The sequence below is a fragment of the Rhinoraja longicauda genome, chromosome 1 (genome assembly GCF_053455715.1).
Source record: "Rhinoraja longicauda isolate Sanriku21f chromosome 1, sRhiLon1.1, whole genome shotgun sequence".
Taxonomy (NCBI): domain Eukaryota; kingdom Metazoa; phylum Chordata; class Chondrichthyes; order Rajiformes; family Arhynchobatidae; genus Rhinoraja; species Rhinoraja longicauda.
In genome coordinates, this window is record NC_135953.1 from 90,960,185 (window position 1) to 90,977,454 (window position 17,270).

The 17,270-nt window shown below is 42.6% G+C and overlaps 1 protein-coding gene across 5 annotated transcripts in view; it reads right to left on the minus strand.

Moving 5' to 3' along the window:
• Window positions 1–17,270, minus strand: part of fras1 (Fraser extracellular matrix complex subunit 1) — a 427,133-nt gene that overhangs the window by 90,407 nt on the left and 319,456 nt on the right. For all 5 annotated transcript variants that reach the window (XM_078402250.1, XM_078402222.1, XM_078402240.1 and 2 more), the window contains 6 exons: window positions 16,005–16,167; window positions 12,102–12,231; window positions 7,273–7,460; window positions 4,311–4,464; window positions 3,230–3,511; window positions 856–1,044 (listed from right to left, as the gene is read on the minus strand). In XM_078402250.1, coding sequence (XP_078258376.1) covers window positions 856–1,044; window positions 3,230–3,511; window positions 4,311–4,464; window positions 7,273–7,460; window positions 12,102–12,231; window positions 16,005–16,167 — 1,106 coding nt within the window. The remainder of the gene's footprint in view (window positions 1–855; window positions 1,045–3,229; window positions 3,512–4,310; window positions 4,465–7,272; window positions 7,461–12,101; window positions 12,232–16,004; window positions 16,168–17,270) is intronic.

Consider the following 17,270-nt stretch of genomic DNA (forward strand, 5'->3'; position numbering starts at 1 on the left):
CAAATTGGTCCAGGCACCTCTGGATGTGATGCACCTTAGCGTGGCTGACAACTAACCCATTGTCGGATGCATAGCTCATGGCACCATGAGTCACGCACCGCAAGTTTCTTCCACCTTGGGGGAGGGGGGGGAAGCAATCGAATCTGCCACCTTCATTATTATTTTACAAGATCACCTCTTATTTGCCTACACATAACCTATATCCCTCAATTCCTTACATATCTATGTGCAATTCCAAAAGTTTCTAAAACACCACTATCGTAACTGCCACAACCACCGCCCCCGGCAGTGTATTTCAGACACTCTCCCATTCTCCTCCATGGACTTGGTTCTTAGAAGGCTGACTTACTCTACTGAAGTCAGTCTGGCAAGAACTTAGCACCTGCAAGCACAATGTAGAGGTCTTGACAGGAACCACCTTGGTCCCCTCTTAGTGCATGAATTCATGTTCAAAGTGGCATGGTTCTGGTTTACATGGTATTTTGGCCAATTTTGCAATTTTAGGGGGAAACGGAAGTATATGGTTAAACACTACATGTTACGCCACTAAAAGAGGGTGAACTCCAAATAGTCAACACGTTCTTGAACTCTTCCTTCGGGTAGGCAGAATGATGCCGGACATTATTCTCTATACTGGAACCAAAAAATGCGGATATTGGAAATCCAGATCAAAACATTAGAGGCTGCCTGACCTACTGAGTGCCTCCCACGTTTTCTGTTATTTTGTACATGGCTGATGTTACCATCAATATTACCAGTTAAACAAGAAATTTCTGGCAGACATCCACTCATGATCAGAGATGCTGTATTATTTTTTAAACAATTGTGTAGTCGCTGTCTGCGACACTCACTTACCTTTGTTAATGTCAGCTTGGGTAAATTCTTTAACTGGTCCCCTAATCGAAATTTGAACCAAATTGTTATTTTTAGACATCTGCAGTCGCCCGACCGTGGGGTCCTTGGTTAGAATAAACTTGAGCTTTTCATCATCGGAATCAATATCTGTGGCTTTAAGGTGCTGCTGTGTGATTACTGAAACAGAGCCTACATGCAAGAGAAATTACTTTGTTAATTAAGCACAATGCCTTCTCATCTCCTGGTTTGTATAATGTGACAAAACATTCTGCTTTCTAGTTACCCCAGTCCCTCTGCCTGTTTTAGGGATCAGAGTAGCACAGTGGTGCAGTTAGTAGAGCCACTGCCTCACAGCGCCAGAGAATCGGGTTCAATGCTGAGCTCGGGTGCTGTCTGTGTGGAGTTTCCACTCAGCGAAGTGCAGGTTTGTAGGTTAAATGGCCTCTGTAAAATTGTCCCAAATGTATCGGGACTGGATGAGAAAATAGAGCAACATAGATCTGCTGATGGTTGGCGTGAGCTGAAGGGCATGTTTCCATGCAGTATCTCTAAACCACACAAAGGTGTGTTTTGCACTTTGTTCTGTCATGAACTGAAACAGCCCCCTCAGAAACAAAATTAACATGATACTGAACCATGGCAGTAATCTATCTCCCATATGGTGAAATTCCAACTGTTTTCCTCTAATAAATTGGTTAAAAAGGCCTTCCTATTGTAACCAGGCCACAGAATAAGTGCAATGATTATGATGGAATGGTGCAGCATTAGTTCAACCACAATTTGAGTGAGGACTGTGTTCAGGGAAGGTGAGCTGGCACTGCGGAGAGTGCAGACGTGATTTACAATGATGTTACAAAGACGATAATTTTTTTTAGCTACAAAGTAGCAGCTGGTTTGACTGGGAACAAAAGAGACTGCGGGGAGACTTAATTGAGGCTGGGCCCAGATACAGTAAACATCCCTTCAGAGAATGGGCAAAAACGAAAGGGATACTGGTTTAAAGTAATTGGTCGAATGATTCAGGGGAAGATGAGGAGAAATCTTTCCACTCACAGGATGTACTTGGGTCCAGAACTTACTGATTAAAGATGTGGTAAAGACAGAATTGCTCAACATTGCTCAACATATTTAACGTGTGCCTCGACGTCTACTACACCCCGACCTGCAGACTGGAAGTTGCATTTAAGTTGAATTGATCTTTTTGACAAGTATAAACACAATGGGTCGAATAGCCTCCTGAATAGCACACGTCTGCCTGGCAACTGCCAATGAATAAAACTCTATTTGGGACCATGTTCCCCTGGCCAGATCAATAACGGGAAGGAGATGCCTTGTCAAAGTGAGGGGTGCCAGCACCCTTCAGACTCAGAGATTGAATTGTTCTTTTGTTGGCACAGTGTGCAATCACACTCTGCTGAGGGCTTTGAACCATTGCCATTGAACCAGTGTGGCTGCATTCTTTCAAGTCCCTGGCAGTTCATTGCCCAATTGATTGAGATTTAGTTTAGTTTAGAGATACAGCGTGGAAACAGACCCTTCGGGCCACCGAGTCCACTCCGACCATTGATCCCCGAAGACGAGCACTATCCTACACACTTAAGGACAATTTACAATTTTGACCAAAGCCAAATTAACTTAGAAGCTTGTACGTCTTTGGAGTATGGGAGGAAACAGGAGCACCCGGAGAAAACCCATGTGGTCATGAGAGAACGTAAACGCTCTGTACAGACAGCAGCCGTAGTCAGGATTGAACTTGGGTCTCCGGCGCAGTAAGGCAATAACTCTACCTCTGCTGCTCCGTGCCTCCCCACGAGCAATGTTTGTTCGGTACTCAACATGACAGTAGGGTACAACCCTATGTTCATCTTCAGGTTCCAGATGAGGTTCAAAACAAACAATTGCTAACTTCTCTCTGACCCATCCATCTACCAGTGGCAAACTCCACATAACTCAGATTAGATGGAAACCTCTGTCTTTATCTTGCAATGATCCACTAACGTGCATCTGTAGATACGGGTGAAGGTACTTTACTTTAGCAGGCAAATCCTTATTTAAAATAAGCTTAATTGAATTGAATTGAATAATAAAAAATACATAGAAGGAGGCCCAGTGGCCCACTGTGTCCATGCTGTCCATCAATCACCCATTCACACTGCTTTTAAGTTCTTCCAATATTATAATCAACTATTTTAACAATTGCAATGAATAGGAGTGGACTTTTGTAGAGGTTTTCCAGTTCTTGGCCTTAACCTCAGCAAGAAGCTTATCCTAGAAAAGTAGAGTTAACACTGCTGCCTGAGATTTCCCACTGACTTTACTGCAGACAAGCAGAATACCCAAACACAAAGTTACCGCCGAAATACGACCCACGTACCTGAACGCTTATTCTTGCCTGCTGAGAACTGTAGGCCTCGGTTGATCAATAATCGCGGTGACTCATTCATCTGGTTTACAATGAAGAACTCCATTTTCCCATTTTCCGTGTAGAGGCCATCCGTAAAGGAAAAACGGAACTCATCCGACTGTGTGTTGGTCCCCTCGTGGGTGTAAACAATTAACTCGTCTAACACATCCTGGTATGTGAAGGAGGAGCCTTGCATCAATATACGACCATTTTCCAGAGGCTCTGAATAAAACTGCCTTTTCCGTAGCTTGCCTGTTTCATTTGATTAAGTAATAGGTCAATTCAAAGAAAACATGATTCATATATTAAAGACAATTAAGAATATTACTGTATCACAAACCATCGATTGGTCAAAGTGTGTGACAAATGGCAATGCGATGTACCCAAGATTGCTCATGTAGTACATATCTTAATTGTATCCACATTTAATAGCAGATCAATGCACCAAGGTCACACAGTAAAAAGTTCAGATGTAACTCATCCAGTTTTTAATAGACAACAGCAAATTACACTGGGGTAGCAGGTCAAACACAGAATAACATTTCATGTTAATTTATGGATTGGATTGCAAAAAAACAACCACAGGACAGAATAAAAAACAGATGTGACCAATCACTTAGATAAATGGTGGGGTTTGAGGAGATCTTTAAAGTGCAGAAACTTTCACATGAGGGAGAGGGTTCCATGGAGTCGGATCCAGGGAAATGAGGCTTCTCCAAAGCAGAGGGAGATGGCGGAGACACAAGGTACTGCAGATGATCGAACCTTGAGCAAAGCATTGAAACCTCTGTTCTTCTTGAGCAATGCACGAAGCGCTGGATTTATTCTGCTGGTCAGGCAACATCTGCAGAGGGAAGGGATGGACGATGTTTCAGGCTAGGACCTGTCTTTAGACTGGTTCAGTCTGAAGGATGGCCTCGGCCTGAAACGGTGTCTATCCATTCCCACCACAAATGTTGCCTGACCTGTGTGTTGCTCAAGTGGAAGAGGGGTTTAAATGTTAAAACTCTAGCAGTCTGTCAAATTCCTAACTTTCTCCACATTGACTTACCATAGCTTGGCATTTTGGTCAATCTGAACACCAGTTCATTTTCAGGTGTGTCCAGGTCAATCAGACTAAGTGAAGTGTTTCTGATCACTAAACCTGTTCCTTTCTTTACTTGGACACCTTCAACAGTCAAGTTTGGAGGCTCATCATTTTTACGCTGGAGAGAGATAAAACCAGAGATAAAACCATTCACATACGACCTCTTGAAATGATGCACAATTTTTTTATAATAGGTAACAACAGCTTGTGCGCACAATGAGAGACATCAAACATGAAGAATAACAAACATTCCATTGAACATTTTGTTCAGAAACCTTAGCTCAAGGACCAGAATTCCTGCATGTTCTTTTTGTTTCTTGATTTAGAGAATTACTTTGAAATTAAACAAAGGCTTGCGTTTATATATGAGACAAAGAGAAAGAGAGATGGAAGAACATGGTGTGTGTGTGTGTGTGGGGGGGGGGGGGGGGGGGGGGGGAGTGGCTCTCAAGCTGTCACGTGTTGAAGAATTATAGAGAATCTACAGCACAGTGAGAAGACTGCTGACATTTCTGCTCCATAAATCCTCTCTTAAACTTTCTTCATCTCAGCGCGTGGGAAGGAACTCCAGATGCTGGTTTAAACCGAAGATAGACACAAAGCGGGTCAGGCAGTATCTCTGGAGAAAAGGAATAGGTGATGCTTCGTGTCAAGACCCACCTTCAGACTCTGTAGACGGGTCTCGACCCGAAATGTGACCTATTCCTTTTCTCCTGAGATGCTGCCTGACTCATTGAGTTACTCCAGCATTTTGTGTCTATCTTTCTTCATCTAATATTACCAGGTATCCTCCTATTCCTTTCCCCCTGACGTACTGATCAATCTTGGTTGCTTGTCGTTTCATACTATTCATCTCAGGTACTCCTCATAGTGATTCCACAAAGTTCTGCTCCCTGTGTAAAAATAAATTCCCCTGAATTTTCTATTAAATTTATTAGCTTGCTTGAATTTATGACTTATTACTGCATTATAAGAAGAATCTTTACATTACCATCAAACACATTCATAACTTTGACAGTCTTTACATTGCAATCATTTAGCTTTTATCTTTGTAGAGATATTATGTCCATCTCTAACCATCAATCTTTCCTGATAGTTCCTACCTCTGAATTCTCATATCGCCTGTGTAAACTGATCCTTTTTGCACCACCTTCCATCACCTTTTGATCTTTTTCTGTCTGCTTTTCCACCTCAGTAAACCCCCCTTTGAGAGGCAATGTTCTCAGTAAATAAAAGCATGAATATTATCTGCATCACACAAATTTTTACCGTATGAAGCATGCATTCTATTGGGGTGGCTCTTCCATAAGCAGTGCACTGGCTGTCACCTGCCCTTGGACCACACTGTGTACAATCCTCTCCAAGAGGCTAGCTCCCAGCTGATCAGTGTGGTCCAGAACAGTGTAAAGCCTCTGTGAGTGCAGGCAGCTGCTTGTGAATGTTTTTGTCAGCCGGCGAATAATCACAATGTAAAGACTGTCAAAATTATGAATGTGTTTGATGGTAATGTGAGGATTCTTCTGATAATGCAGTAATAAGTCATAAATTTAAGTAAGCCACTGATATGTTTAGTAAAAATGTCAAGGAAATTTATTTTTACAAAGAGAGCAGAATTTTGTGGAACCAGCATGTAAAATCCAAGTTAATGGATATTTTTAAGACAGAGATAGATAGATTCTTGATTAGTACAGGTGTCAGGGGTTATGGAGAGAAGGCAGGAGAATGTGGTTAGGGGGGAGAGATAGATCAGCCATGATTGAATGGCACAGTTGACTTGATGGGCAGAATGGCCTCATTCTGCTCCTATCACGTCATTCACCCAATGTGAATGACCTGCTACTGGTTTAAATGAAATGTCTTTGACAGTCAGATCACCAAAATCATCGAGGAAGTACTACAATAATTTTTTTAAAGATCTATTTTTATCAAATTACCACAATGCACTCTAACCTAAAAATGAAGTAACTAAATAAAATCCAACCAAGTCTACTTAACATTCACCCAAATGCCAATTCTTTCCATTCATTATGAAGGAGCCATTACTCTCACATTGACACAGCAAGTCAGCTTCCAAGCCGAAGTGCTGGAAACGTGAGGGAAGTTTGCTCTGGACTGCATAAAAAAAAAAAAAGTAATGAGAACAGAGAAGATAATTGAGGTCTCCTTGGCCAAGGTGGATCTTTGGTGGGTGAATTAGATGGTAATTGGCCACGGTTGCTTGAGGGAAGAGGTCAGCCTCTTCATCAAATTATGTAGTACTGGTCAGGCTGGGTGATGGCAGGCAGTGGGGAAAGGGGATGGATGTATGATCAAGAACCAACACAAACTGAATTCCAAACCATACCCTCTGAGGGCTCTGGATGTGCCGAGACAGGCTCCTTGAAGAAACACTAAAGTAGGTCTCATATATGTTAGGAAGGGACAACTTCCTGTTTTGTTACAAACACTTCCATACAAGGAGAACCAAATTAAGAGCCCAAGACAAATACAACTCATTCTTGCATCGTAACAAAAGAAATAGAAGCAAGAATGGTCCGTGTAACGCCCCTCGTGCCTGCCCTCTCATTCAGTAAGATCATGGCTCATTCTTACCTCAGCACCATCCCCACTTTAGTTCCAGTTAAAAATCTGAACTGAATTCCTTCAATGGCTCCAAATTGAGGTTCGGCCACTTCAGTGATTCGTTTCAGCGTTTACATCAAGAAAAACTCCAAAGACAGACAAGTTTGCCGGTTAATTAGATTGGTGAAATTGCAAATTGTCCCCAATGTGTGTAGGATAGCGTGAGTGTGTGGGGATCACTGGTCGATATGGACTTGGTGAGCCGAAGTGCCTGTTTCCACGCTGTACCTCTAAACTAAACTAAGGAAGCAATTTGTCTCATTTATAATTGGCTTTCGAGATACAAATACTGGAAGGCATTTACCCGAATAATAATGTTGAAGTGGTGCACTGGAGACTGAGTGACACCATCGGTCAAGTAGAAGTCAAAGCCGTCTGAAACCGGTTCACTGCCGCGATGGACACTCTGCACATAGTAAATATTATTATCGAGAATATCCTGCACTGAGAAGGGAACATCAGGGCTGATGATGACAACTTGATTACTTCTTCCTTTATCAATAGAAAAAAAAAATCATAATTAAGCAACTTGTTTAAGTTTTAGGAGACGTTTTTCATATTAATTGGTTTTAAATCATTTTCTCCTCCAAGATGGGTTAATAGACAATAGACAATAGGTGCAGGAGTAGGCCATTCGGCCCTTCGAGCCAGCACCGCCATTCAATGTGATCATGGCTGATCATTCTCAATCAGTACCCCGTTCCTGCCTTCTCCCCATACCCCCTGACTCCGCTATCCTTAAGAGCTCTATTTGCTCTCTCTTGAATGCATTCAGAGAATTGGCCTCCACTGTCTTCCGAGGCAGAGAATTCCACAGATTCACAACGCTCTGACTGAAAAAGTTTTTCCTCATCTCCGTTCTAAATGGCCTACCCCTTATTCTTAAACTGTGGCCCCTGGTTCTGGACTCCCCCAACATTGGGAACATGGTTCCTGCCTCTAACGTGTCCAACCCCTTAATAATCCTATACGTTTCGATAAGATCCCCTCTCATCCTTCTAAATGCCAGTGTGTACAAGCCTAGTCGCTCCAGTCTTTCAACATATGACAGTCCCACCATTCCGGGAATTAACCTAGTAAACCTACGCTGCACGCCCTCAATAGCAAGAATATCCTTCCTCAAATTTGGAGACCAAAACTGCACACAGTACTCCAGGGTGCGGTCTCACTAGCGCCCTGTACAACTGCAGAAGGACCCCTTTGCTCCTATACTCAACTCATCTTGTTATGAAGGCCAACATTCCATTGGCTTTCTTCACTGCCTGCTATATGGGTTAATCTTGTCTGATATCCTTCTGCATCTTCAATGCCCATTTTCATGGTCCTATATAGGACAGCATAATGGCGTAGCTGGTAGAGCTGCTGTCTCACCGCGCCGGAGACCTGGGTTCGATCCTGACCTCAGCTGCAGTCTGTGTGGAGTTTGCACGTTTGACCATGTGGGTTTCTTCCGTGTGCTACGGGTTCCTCCCACTTCCCAAGACGTGCAATCTTGTAGGTTAATTGACCTCTGTAAATTGCCCTGGTGTTTTGGGAGTGAATGCGAATGTGGGAGAACATATAATTGATGTGAATAGTCGGCTTGGGCTCACAGGCCCAAAGGACCTGTTTCCCTGCTGTATCTTTCAAATCAAGTCTTAAGTGCATGAAACCCCTTTAGATTCCTATGCGAATCAAATTAATTCATTGACATTTCACCTGTGGCACACATCGACAGCTGCCATGATCCCAGATACATAGCCATGTCACAATGCAAGCAATACTTATTTAAAAATAGTAAATACTCCCAATTTCACCTCATTTAATTTCAAGTTTAAAATAGCAAACTTCAGAAACTGAACTAGGTATTTTCTGCAAATGGTTTTGCAATTTGTTTGCATCCATGTCATCAGGTTTTGTCATCAAAATCATACGTCACTTCATAATTCCATTGTATCAGCTTGGTGATTCACAGAGCTTTGGATTTTGTATTAGTTGGCGACAGAAATCAAGCAGTGAAGATCAAATTCATATAGTATAAGAAAATAACTGCAGATGCTGGTACAAATCGGTTTATTCACAAAATGCTGGAGTAACTCAGCAGGTCAGGCAGCATCTCGGGAGAGAAGGAATGGGTGACGTTTCGGGTCGAGACCCTTCTTGAGACTGAAGAAATTCAATGAAGACTGAAGATCAAATTCACCTAGTGTACTTTGCAGATTATTTCAAGTATTAACTTTTAAATCTGAAACGTTGATGAGGATCATAAAAGATCACATTGTCTCACCATCCCCAGCTTCTCTGCTGTCATAGGCAACAGACAAATTACATTCTTGTGAATGTGCTCACCATAGATCATGAAGGTGATATCAACACTAAAAAAAAGCCACACTATTAATGATGGGTTTTCATTAACCTCGTCATGGAAGAAGGTATCAAAACCTAAACAGTTTCTTCTCTCTTTTAGTTTGCTGGAACTTCACATCTGCGTACACATAAGCTGTGTTCACATGGAGCTTGGCCCATGGATCAGGGAGAAGTTGTTGTAAGGTGCTCAGAAAATAATTTACCCAGTGGAAAATTTTGTTTACAACACGATATGATATGTTTCCCCCACGACAAAAGGGGGAGGCCAATTGACTTCCCATAGTCTAGAGATATGGCATGGAAACAGGCCCTTCGGCCCACCATGTCGACCATGTTTTTCCCACTTTCTCATCCATTCCCTGCACATTAGGGGCAATTTACAGAGACCAAATAACCTACAACTAACCACATGTCTTTGGGATGTGGAAGGAAACTGGAGGAAGCCCATGTGGTCACAGGGAGAATGTGCAAACTCCACACAGACAGCACAAAGTCAGGATCAAACTGGGTCTCTGGAGTTCTATGGCAGCAGCTCCACCAGCTGTGCCACCGTGCTACCCTTAGACTGTAAAGCACTAAAAGCACTTTGGAAATGAGTAAAAAAAACTGAGGAGAATATATTTTCTACAGACTGGTTTTCATTAATAATTTGCACAGTGGGAGAGGAGTTGAAAGGACAGGACAGATGGGGAGCTTCTAAAGTGCCATATATTTTGTATTCTTAGTTGCAATATTTCAAGCTAGCAGCATAAACTGAAGCAAGGTCTGATTAGGGATAGTCAGCATGGTTTTGTCCGTGGGAGGTCGTGTCTCACAAATTTGATTGATTTTTTGAAGACGTGACCAAAAAGGTCGATGAGGGCAGAGCTGTAGATGTTGTGTACATTTATTTCAGTAAGGCATTTGACAAGGTTCCGCATGGTAGGCTGCTCTGGAAGGTTAGATCGCACGGGATCCAAGGAGAGAGATAGCTGAATGGATAGCAAATTGGCTCCATGGAAGGACAAAGAGGGTGATGGTGGAAGGATACTTCTCGGACTGGAGGCATGTGACTACTGGAGGGTCTCAGGGTTCGGTGCTGGGCCCGTTACTGTTTGTCATCTACATCAATGATTTGGATGAGAACTTACAGGGCAAGATTAGCAAGTTTGCTGATGATACAAAAGTGAGTGGTTTTGCAGATAGTGAAGATGGTTGTGAAAGATGGTTGCAGCAGGATCTGGATCGATTGGCCAGGTGGGTGGAGGAATAGTTGATGGAATTTAATACAGAGAAGTGTGAGGTATGCATTTTGGGACGTCAAACAAGGGCAGGACCTACACAGTAAATGGTAGGGCCCTGGGTAGTGTTGTAGAGCAGAGGGATCAAGGAGTAGAGGTGCATGGTTCCTTGAATGTTGAGTTGCAGGAAGATAAGATGGTCAAAAAGGCTTTTGGCACTTTTGCCTTCATCAGTCAGAGTATTGAGCATAGAAGTTGGGAGTTGTACAAGACGTTGCAGTTGTACAAGACGTTGGTGAGACCGCATTTAGAATATTGTGTTCAGTTCTGGGCACCAAGTTATAGGAAAGATATTGTCAAGTTGGAAAGTGTTCAAAAAAGATTTACAAGGATGTTGCCAGGACTAGAGGGTGTGAGCTATAGGGAGAGGTTGAGTAGGCTGGGTCTCTATTCCATGGAGCGCAGGAGGATGAGGGGAGATCTTATAGAGGTGTGCAAAATCATGAGAGGAATAGAACAGGTAGATGCACAGTCTCTTGTCCAGAGTAGGAGAATCAAGAACCAGAGGACATAGGTTCAAAGTGAAGGGAAAAGATTTAATAGGAATCCGAGGGGTAACTTTTTCACACAAAGGGTGGTGGGTGTATGGAACAAGCTGCCAAAAGAGGTAGTTGAGGCTGGGACTATCCCATCGTTTAAGAACAGTTAGATAGGTACATGGATAGGACAGGTTTGGAGTGATATGGACCAAGTGCTGGCAAGTGGGACGAGTGTAGCTGGGACATTGTTGGCCGGTGTGGGCAAGTTGGGCCGAAGGGCCTGTTTCCACATTGTATCACTTTATGACTCTAAAAGAAATTTCCCTGAGAAGGGAGTCTGAATCCAACTTTCAACATTTTTTGAATTTCTGCGTAACATAAAACTAGCATCTTAGTGTAGAATTGCCAAATTAATTTACACATTTTAGGGAAAGAGGGATGTGGATAATGTGCAGAGGAGATTGGTCTATCTTGGCATCATGTCCGCACAGACATTGTGGGCTGAAGGGCCTGTTCCAGTGCTGTACTGTTCCATGTTCTATATTTTGTTTGCCATGTTTCTCCCTTACACCTCTGATCCAGGCTGGTTAGTCTGAGACACCTGTTGGAACAGGCTTCCCACCATCACTGTGTTTCTCACGGCACCTCACCGTGTCTAATGATGATTTATATATCTCGGCTAATGCGCCTGCATTTTCTCCTCTAGCTTCCCACAGTGTCCTTGGATATAGCTGATTAGGTCTGCCTTCAATTGCCTTAGGATGTCCAGCACCTCCTTGACCGTAATATGAACTGTCCTCAAGACATTTCCATTAAGTACCCCAAGTCCCAATGTTTTTCTCCACCACTGTCCTGGAGATCCGGGCGGAAACCCACTCAGGTCATGGGGAGAATGTACAAACTCCGTCCAGGCTCTCTCCATAAAAGCTAACCGTCCTGCCAAGTATTTCCAGCACTCTGCATTTCTCCTTTAGCTTTCTATAATTTTCTTGTTTAAACTAATGATAATGAAGCATGTGTGCAAATACCTCTCAGATTTTCAATGTATCCGAACTCGGGTGCCCTTGTTATCTTTATTAACACGTCCTTCTTTGGTGTGTCCGAATCTGTTGCCAAAATACTGTGTGGCGACAGCAATAACCTTCCTCCCTCTTCCACCTACGGCCAAAATAAGAATACAATTGTTGAAATGGACAGCAACGTTGACATCACTTCATGCTGTGCAGGAAGGAACTGCAGTTGCTGGTTTATACCAAAGAACGACACAGCGTGCTGGAGTAACTCAGTGGGGTCAGGCAGCAACTATGGCGAAAAAGGATGGGTGATGTTCTGGGTTGGAATCCTTCTTCAGACTGCCTCATTATAGACCACCACTTCATACTATCTTTCAGATGGACTGAGTGGTATCAGCTTTTCAGCCTGCAACCCGATCACAGACGTCAGGCATTACGGTGCTGTCATCAAGTCCTTAACGAAGACCGCGTGTGGCCTGACATTGGACACTGCACTTCCCTCTCCATCCAGCAGCTCCCACAGTGGGGAACCCGATTCTCAGGATTTCCTCCTTCAGAGAATCGGAACATCCACAGCTTTCACATCGAGTGACCAGTTGAACCCAAACGCAGGAGTTGCACTTAATAATTTAATACAATTCTCTTCACAGACTCCTTTAATAATTTATTTTGAAAACATTGCTCTGAGACAATCCCGAAGCGAATTAGTTGTTTTCTATGTTGTAAATGTTGCATATTCTATTCAATGAATTCACAATATAACACAAAATGTGCAAGTTTCTCTGAGGTTTTAGCAACTTTCAGAACATGCTGTAAACAGAAGTTGTGCCCCCATTGTTTTACATAAAGGATATAATGTCCCTATTAAATTGACTACAAAGGAAATCCAATTATAACAAATTCAAAAAAAGCCCCCGATCAGCGGTAGCCTGTGCTGCTTCTGCAGCTGCAGTAACTTTGTGAGTCTAAGTGTCATTGTGAAGTGAAGGACCTGGTAGGGAAAAAATAAAGCGCAAATCATCTTACGAAGGAACTGCAGATGCTGGTTTGACAAAAGATAGACACAAAATGCTGGAGTTACTCAGCGGTTCAGGCAGCTTCTCTGGTGAAAAAGAATAGTTGACGTTTCGGTTTGAGACCCTTCGTCAGACTCAGAGTCAGGGGAGAGGGAAACGAGAAGTATGAAAAGGTACAAAACAAATTAGAGCCGGCACCATGTAGCCAATTACCCACAATGGTCCATTGTTGGCTGTGGAGGTGATAACGAGGGGATACGAACAGTAAAACTAGTTTGTATCTCCTCGTTATCACCTCCTCCGCAGTCAACAGTGGACCATTGTGGGCTCTTTGACTTTTGCTGCCATTTCTGATTTGTTCTGTACCTTTTCATACCTCTTGATTCCTTTTCCCCTCATTCTCAGTCTGAAGAAGGGTCTCAATCCGAAACATCACCTATTCCTTTTCCTCTAAATAATCCTGATGGCCTTTGACAGATTATGCTGATAATGGCCTTTGCAACAATTTATAAATATCAATGATAAACGCAAGAGATTCACACATGGTTTAAACAGACAATATGTCAAAAGTATAGTGTACTACAATTACCAAAATTATATTCACTTGCAGTTAATTAAAATATCAATACCAGTTATAATTAAAAAAACAACTTATCATTACCTCTTGAGTCGGGGATCCCATTCAAATGAATGGGGCCACAAAGGTGAACAGGTTAGGAGTGTGCTGAGATAGTCATAGTATCATGCAGTACAGAAACAGACCTTTCAGCCCACCTTCTTTCATGCTGAACATGTTGGCAAACTGGGCGTCCCATTTGCCTGTATTCAACCCATATTCCTCTAAATGCTTCCTATCCATATGCTTCCTATCCATATATACAGTATCTGTCCAAATGTCCTTTAAAGTCGTAATTGTATAATTTCTGTAGCTTCCATTCCAGATATAGACTGCCCTCTGAGTGAAAAATTTGTCCCACAGGTCCCTCAAATCTATCTGCTCTCACCATAATTCAATGTTCTCTAGATTTTGAATCCTCTGGGAAAAAGGCAGAATATTCACTTTATCCTGCCCCTCATGATATTGTGCCTCAATAAGGTCACCGCTTGGCCTCTACACTCCAAAGAAAATCTTATCCTATCCAACCTATCCCTATAACGCAGGTCTGCAAGCCCCGGTAACAACCTGGTGAATCTTTTCTGCAGCCTTTCGAACTTAATGTCATCCTTCCTGCACCAACCAAAACTGCAGAGTACTCACCAAAGACTTGTAGAGCTACATCAGATGTCCCAACTTTTGTATTCAATACCCTTCCCAATAAAGACAACTATATCAAACTTCTTCTTCTCCATTCTTTCCACCTGACTCAACATTTTCAGGGAACCTGTACTCCCACTGCTCTCAGTTCTGCCACACTTCCCAGGTCTCTACCATTTACTCTGCAAGTCCTGCCTGGTTTAACATAGCAAACTGCAACACCTCACACTTGTTAGCTTTAAATTCCATCTGCCATTCCTTTGCCCACTTACCACATGCCTTGGTTGGTGCAGCTCCAATTCTTTGTGCGATTCAGCACCATCAAAGACAAAACAATCCACTTGACTAGTGTGTAGGAAGGAACTGCAGATGCTGGTTTACACCGAAGATAGACACAAAATGCTGGAGTACCTCAGTGGGTCAGGTTGCATCTCTGGAGAAAAGGAATAGGTGACATTTCGGGTCAAGACCCTTCTTGCGACTGAAGGAACGACCAAAAACATGACCTGATCTGCTGAGTTACTCCAGCATTTTGTGTCCTCTTGACTAGTACTCATCAGATTAAACATTAATTTCCTCCACCACTGGTGTACAGTGTACGACCTACAAAATACACAGCCATTACCCAGCTGCAAAACTTGTGATGTCTGTCACCAGGAAGAACAGGGACAGCATGCAAATGGTAACACACCACCCCCGCTTCCCTTCCAAGATGCAGTGTGCTGATTGGGGGAGACATCAATGATCATTCATTACGAATGGAACTATATCCTCTCTCCCTAACATAGAGAATATGTGCAGGAGTAAGCCATTCGGCCCTTCAAGCCAGCACCACCATCAGATCATGGCTGATCATCCAGAATCAGTACCCTGTTCTTGCTTTCTCTCTATACCCTTTGGTTCCGTTAGCCCAAAGAGCTATATCTCTCTCTTGAACACATCCAGTGAATTGGCCTCCACTGCCTTCTGTGGCAGAGAATTCCACGGATTCACAACTCTCTGGGTGAAAAAGTTTTTCCTCATCTCAGTCCTAAATGGCCTACCCCTTATTCTTAAACTGTGACCCCTGGTTCCCCAACATGGGGAACATTTTTCCTGCATCTAGCCTGTCCAATCCCATAAGAATCTTATATGTTTCTATAAGATCCCCTCTCAACCTTTTAAATTCCAGTGAATATAAGCCCAGTCGATCCATTCTTTCATCATATGTCAGTCCCGCCATCCCGGGAATTAACCTGGTGAACCTACGCTGCACTCCCTCAATAGCAAGAATGTCCTTCTTCAAATTAGGAGACTAAAACTGCACACAATACTCCTGGTGTGGTCTCACCAGGGCCCTGTACAACCGCAGTATGACCTCCTTGCTCCTTTACTTAAGTCCTCTCGCAATGAAGGCCAACATGCCATTAGCTTTCTTCAGAGCCTGCTGTATCTGCAAAGGGCATTGTAAGAGCACATTAACAAGAGATATGGCAGCAGTTCAAAGACACAGCTCACCACAACCTTTTCAAGGGCAGTTATGGATGAACAAAATGTAGTGGCCTTCACAGTGATAATCAATTCTCCCAAAAAATGAAAAAGTAAATAAATGTCTTGTTATGAATCACTTCACTAGCATTATCTACCTTAGCTTGTGTGCATACTCACAGTAACTTCATCTCTGACATTAACTAGTGGTGAGTGGTCCTGGCTACCAGTAATGGTGATGGTAAACATTTGGTTGTCCAGACGGTAGTTATCAACATCATAGACGGTGTAATGGAAAATATCAGTGACAGGTTGATTGCTGGTTTCAAAGTCAGTTGTGTATCTGTTTAAATGAATCATAAGTTATAAAGATAATAAATTTGAGCAAACATTCTTGTTGAACATTTGGAAGAAACAACAATGCTTTAGGATCAAATTATTTTTCCTCTACGTATTAGAAATATGTAACTTGGCATGCTACAGATATATTCTATATATTAAGTCTAATCATAATTAAAGCATCAATTTTTGCTTGAAACCATTGATCGGATATTTAATAATCCCTTGTTGTAACACCAGTTTACTGGTAAGAAATTTACCTTAGACAGTCATTTGGAATTGAAACAGACATTCATAGAAAAATCTTAAGCCTAAACAATTGGATACGCCACTCCTTTTTTCGAGCATTTTAAAAACCTAACACAAATATAGAATCATTGGGATTTCAATTTCCTCGTGCCTGGAAATCATACGATTTGGGATTGAACTGCAAATATTTTACCCTTCAAGGCAACTAATATGATTGCAACCACACAGCTGAGATCTGCATGCTGCATCAAGAGTGGAGGCAACGCTACATCAGGAGTACTGGCACCATTTAATACTGGCCGAATCTTCTTAAAGCCAACTCGGGACTTGGGAGTGCTGGTGCAGGATTGCCAAAAAGTTCATCTGCAAATCGAATTGGTAGTAAAGAAAGCAAACTCAATGCTAGCATTAATTTTAAGAGGGCTTGTATACAAAAACACAGATGTAATGCTGAGGTTCTGTAAGGTGCTGGTAAGGCCGCATTTGGAATATTGTGCGTAATTTTGGGAACCATATCTCAAGAAGGATGTTCTGGCTCTGGAGAGGGTCCAGAGGAGGTTTACAAGAATGATCCCAAGAATGAGTACGTTAAGCTATGTTGAGTGTTTGTCGGCTCTGGGCCTGTACTCGCTGGAATTTAGGAAATGAGGGGAGGCCTCATTGAAACATACAGAATAGTGAAAGGTTTGGATAGTGTGGGTGTGGAGAGGATGTTTCCACTAGTGGGAGAGTCAAGGACTAGAGGTCATAGCCTCAGAGTTAAAGGACATTCATTTAAGAAGGAGATGAGGAGACATTTCTTTGATGGTGAATCTATGGAATTCTGTGGAGGCTGTGGAGGCCAAGTCAATGGATATT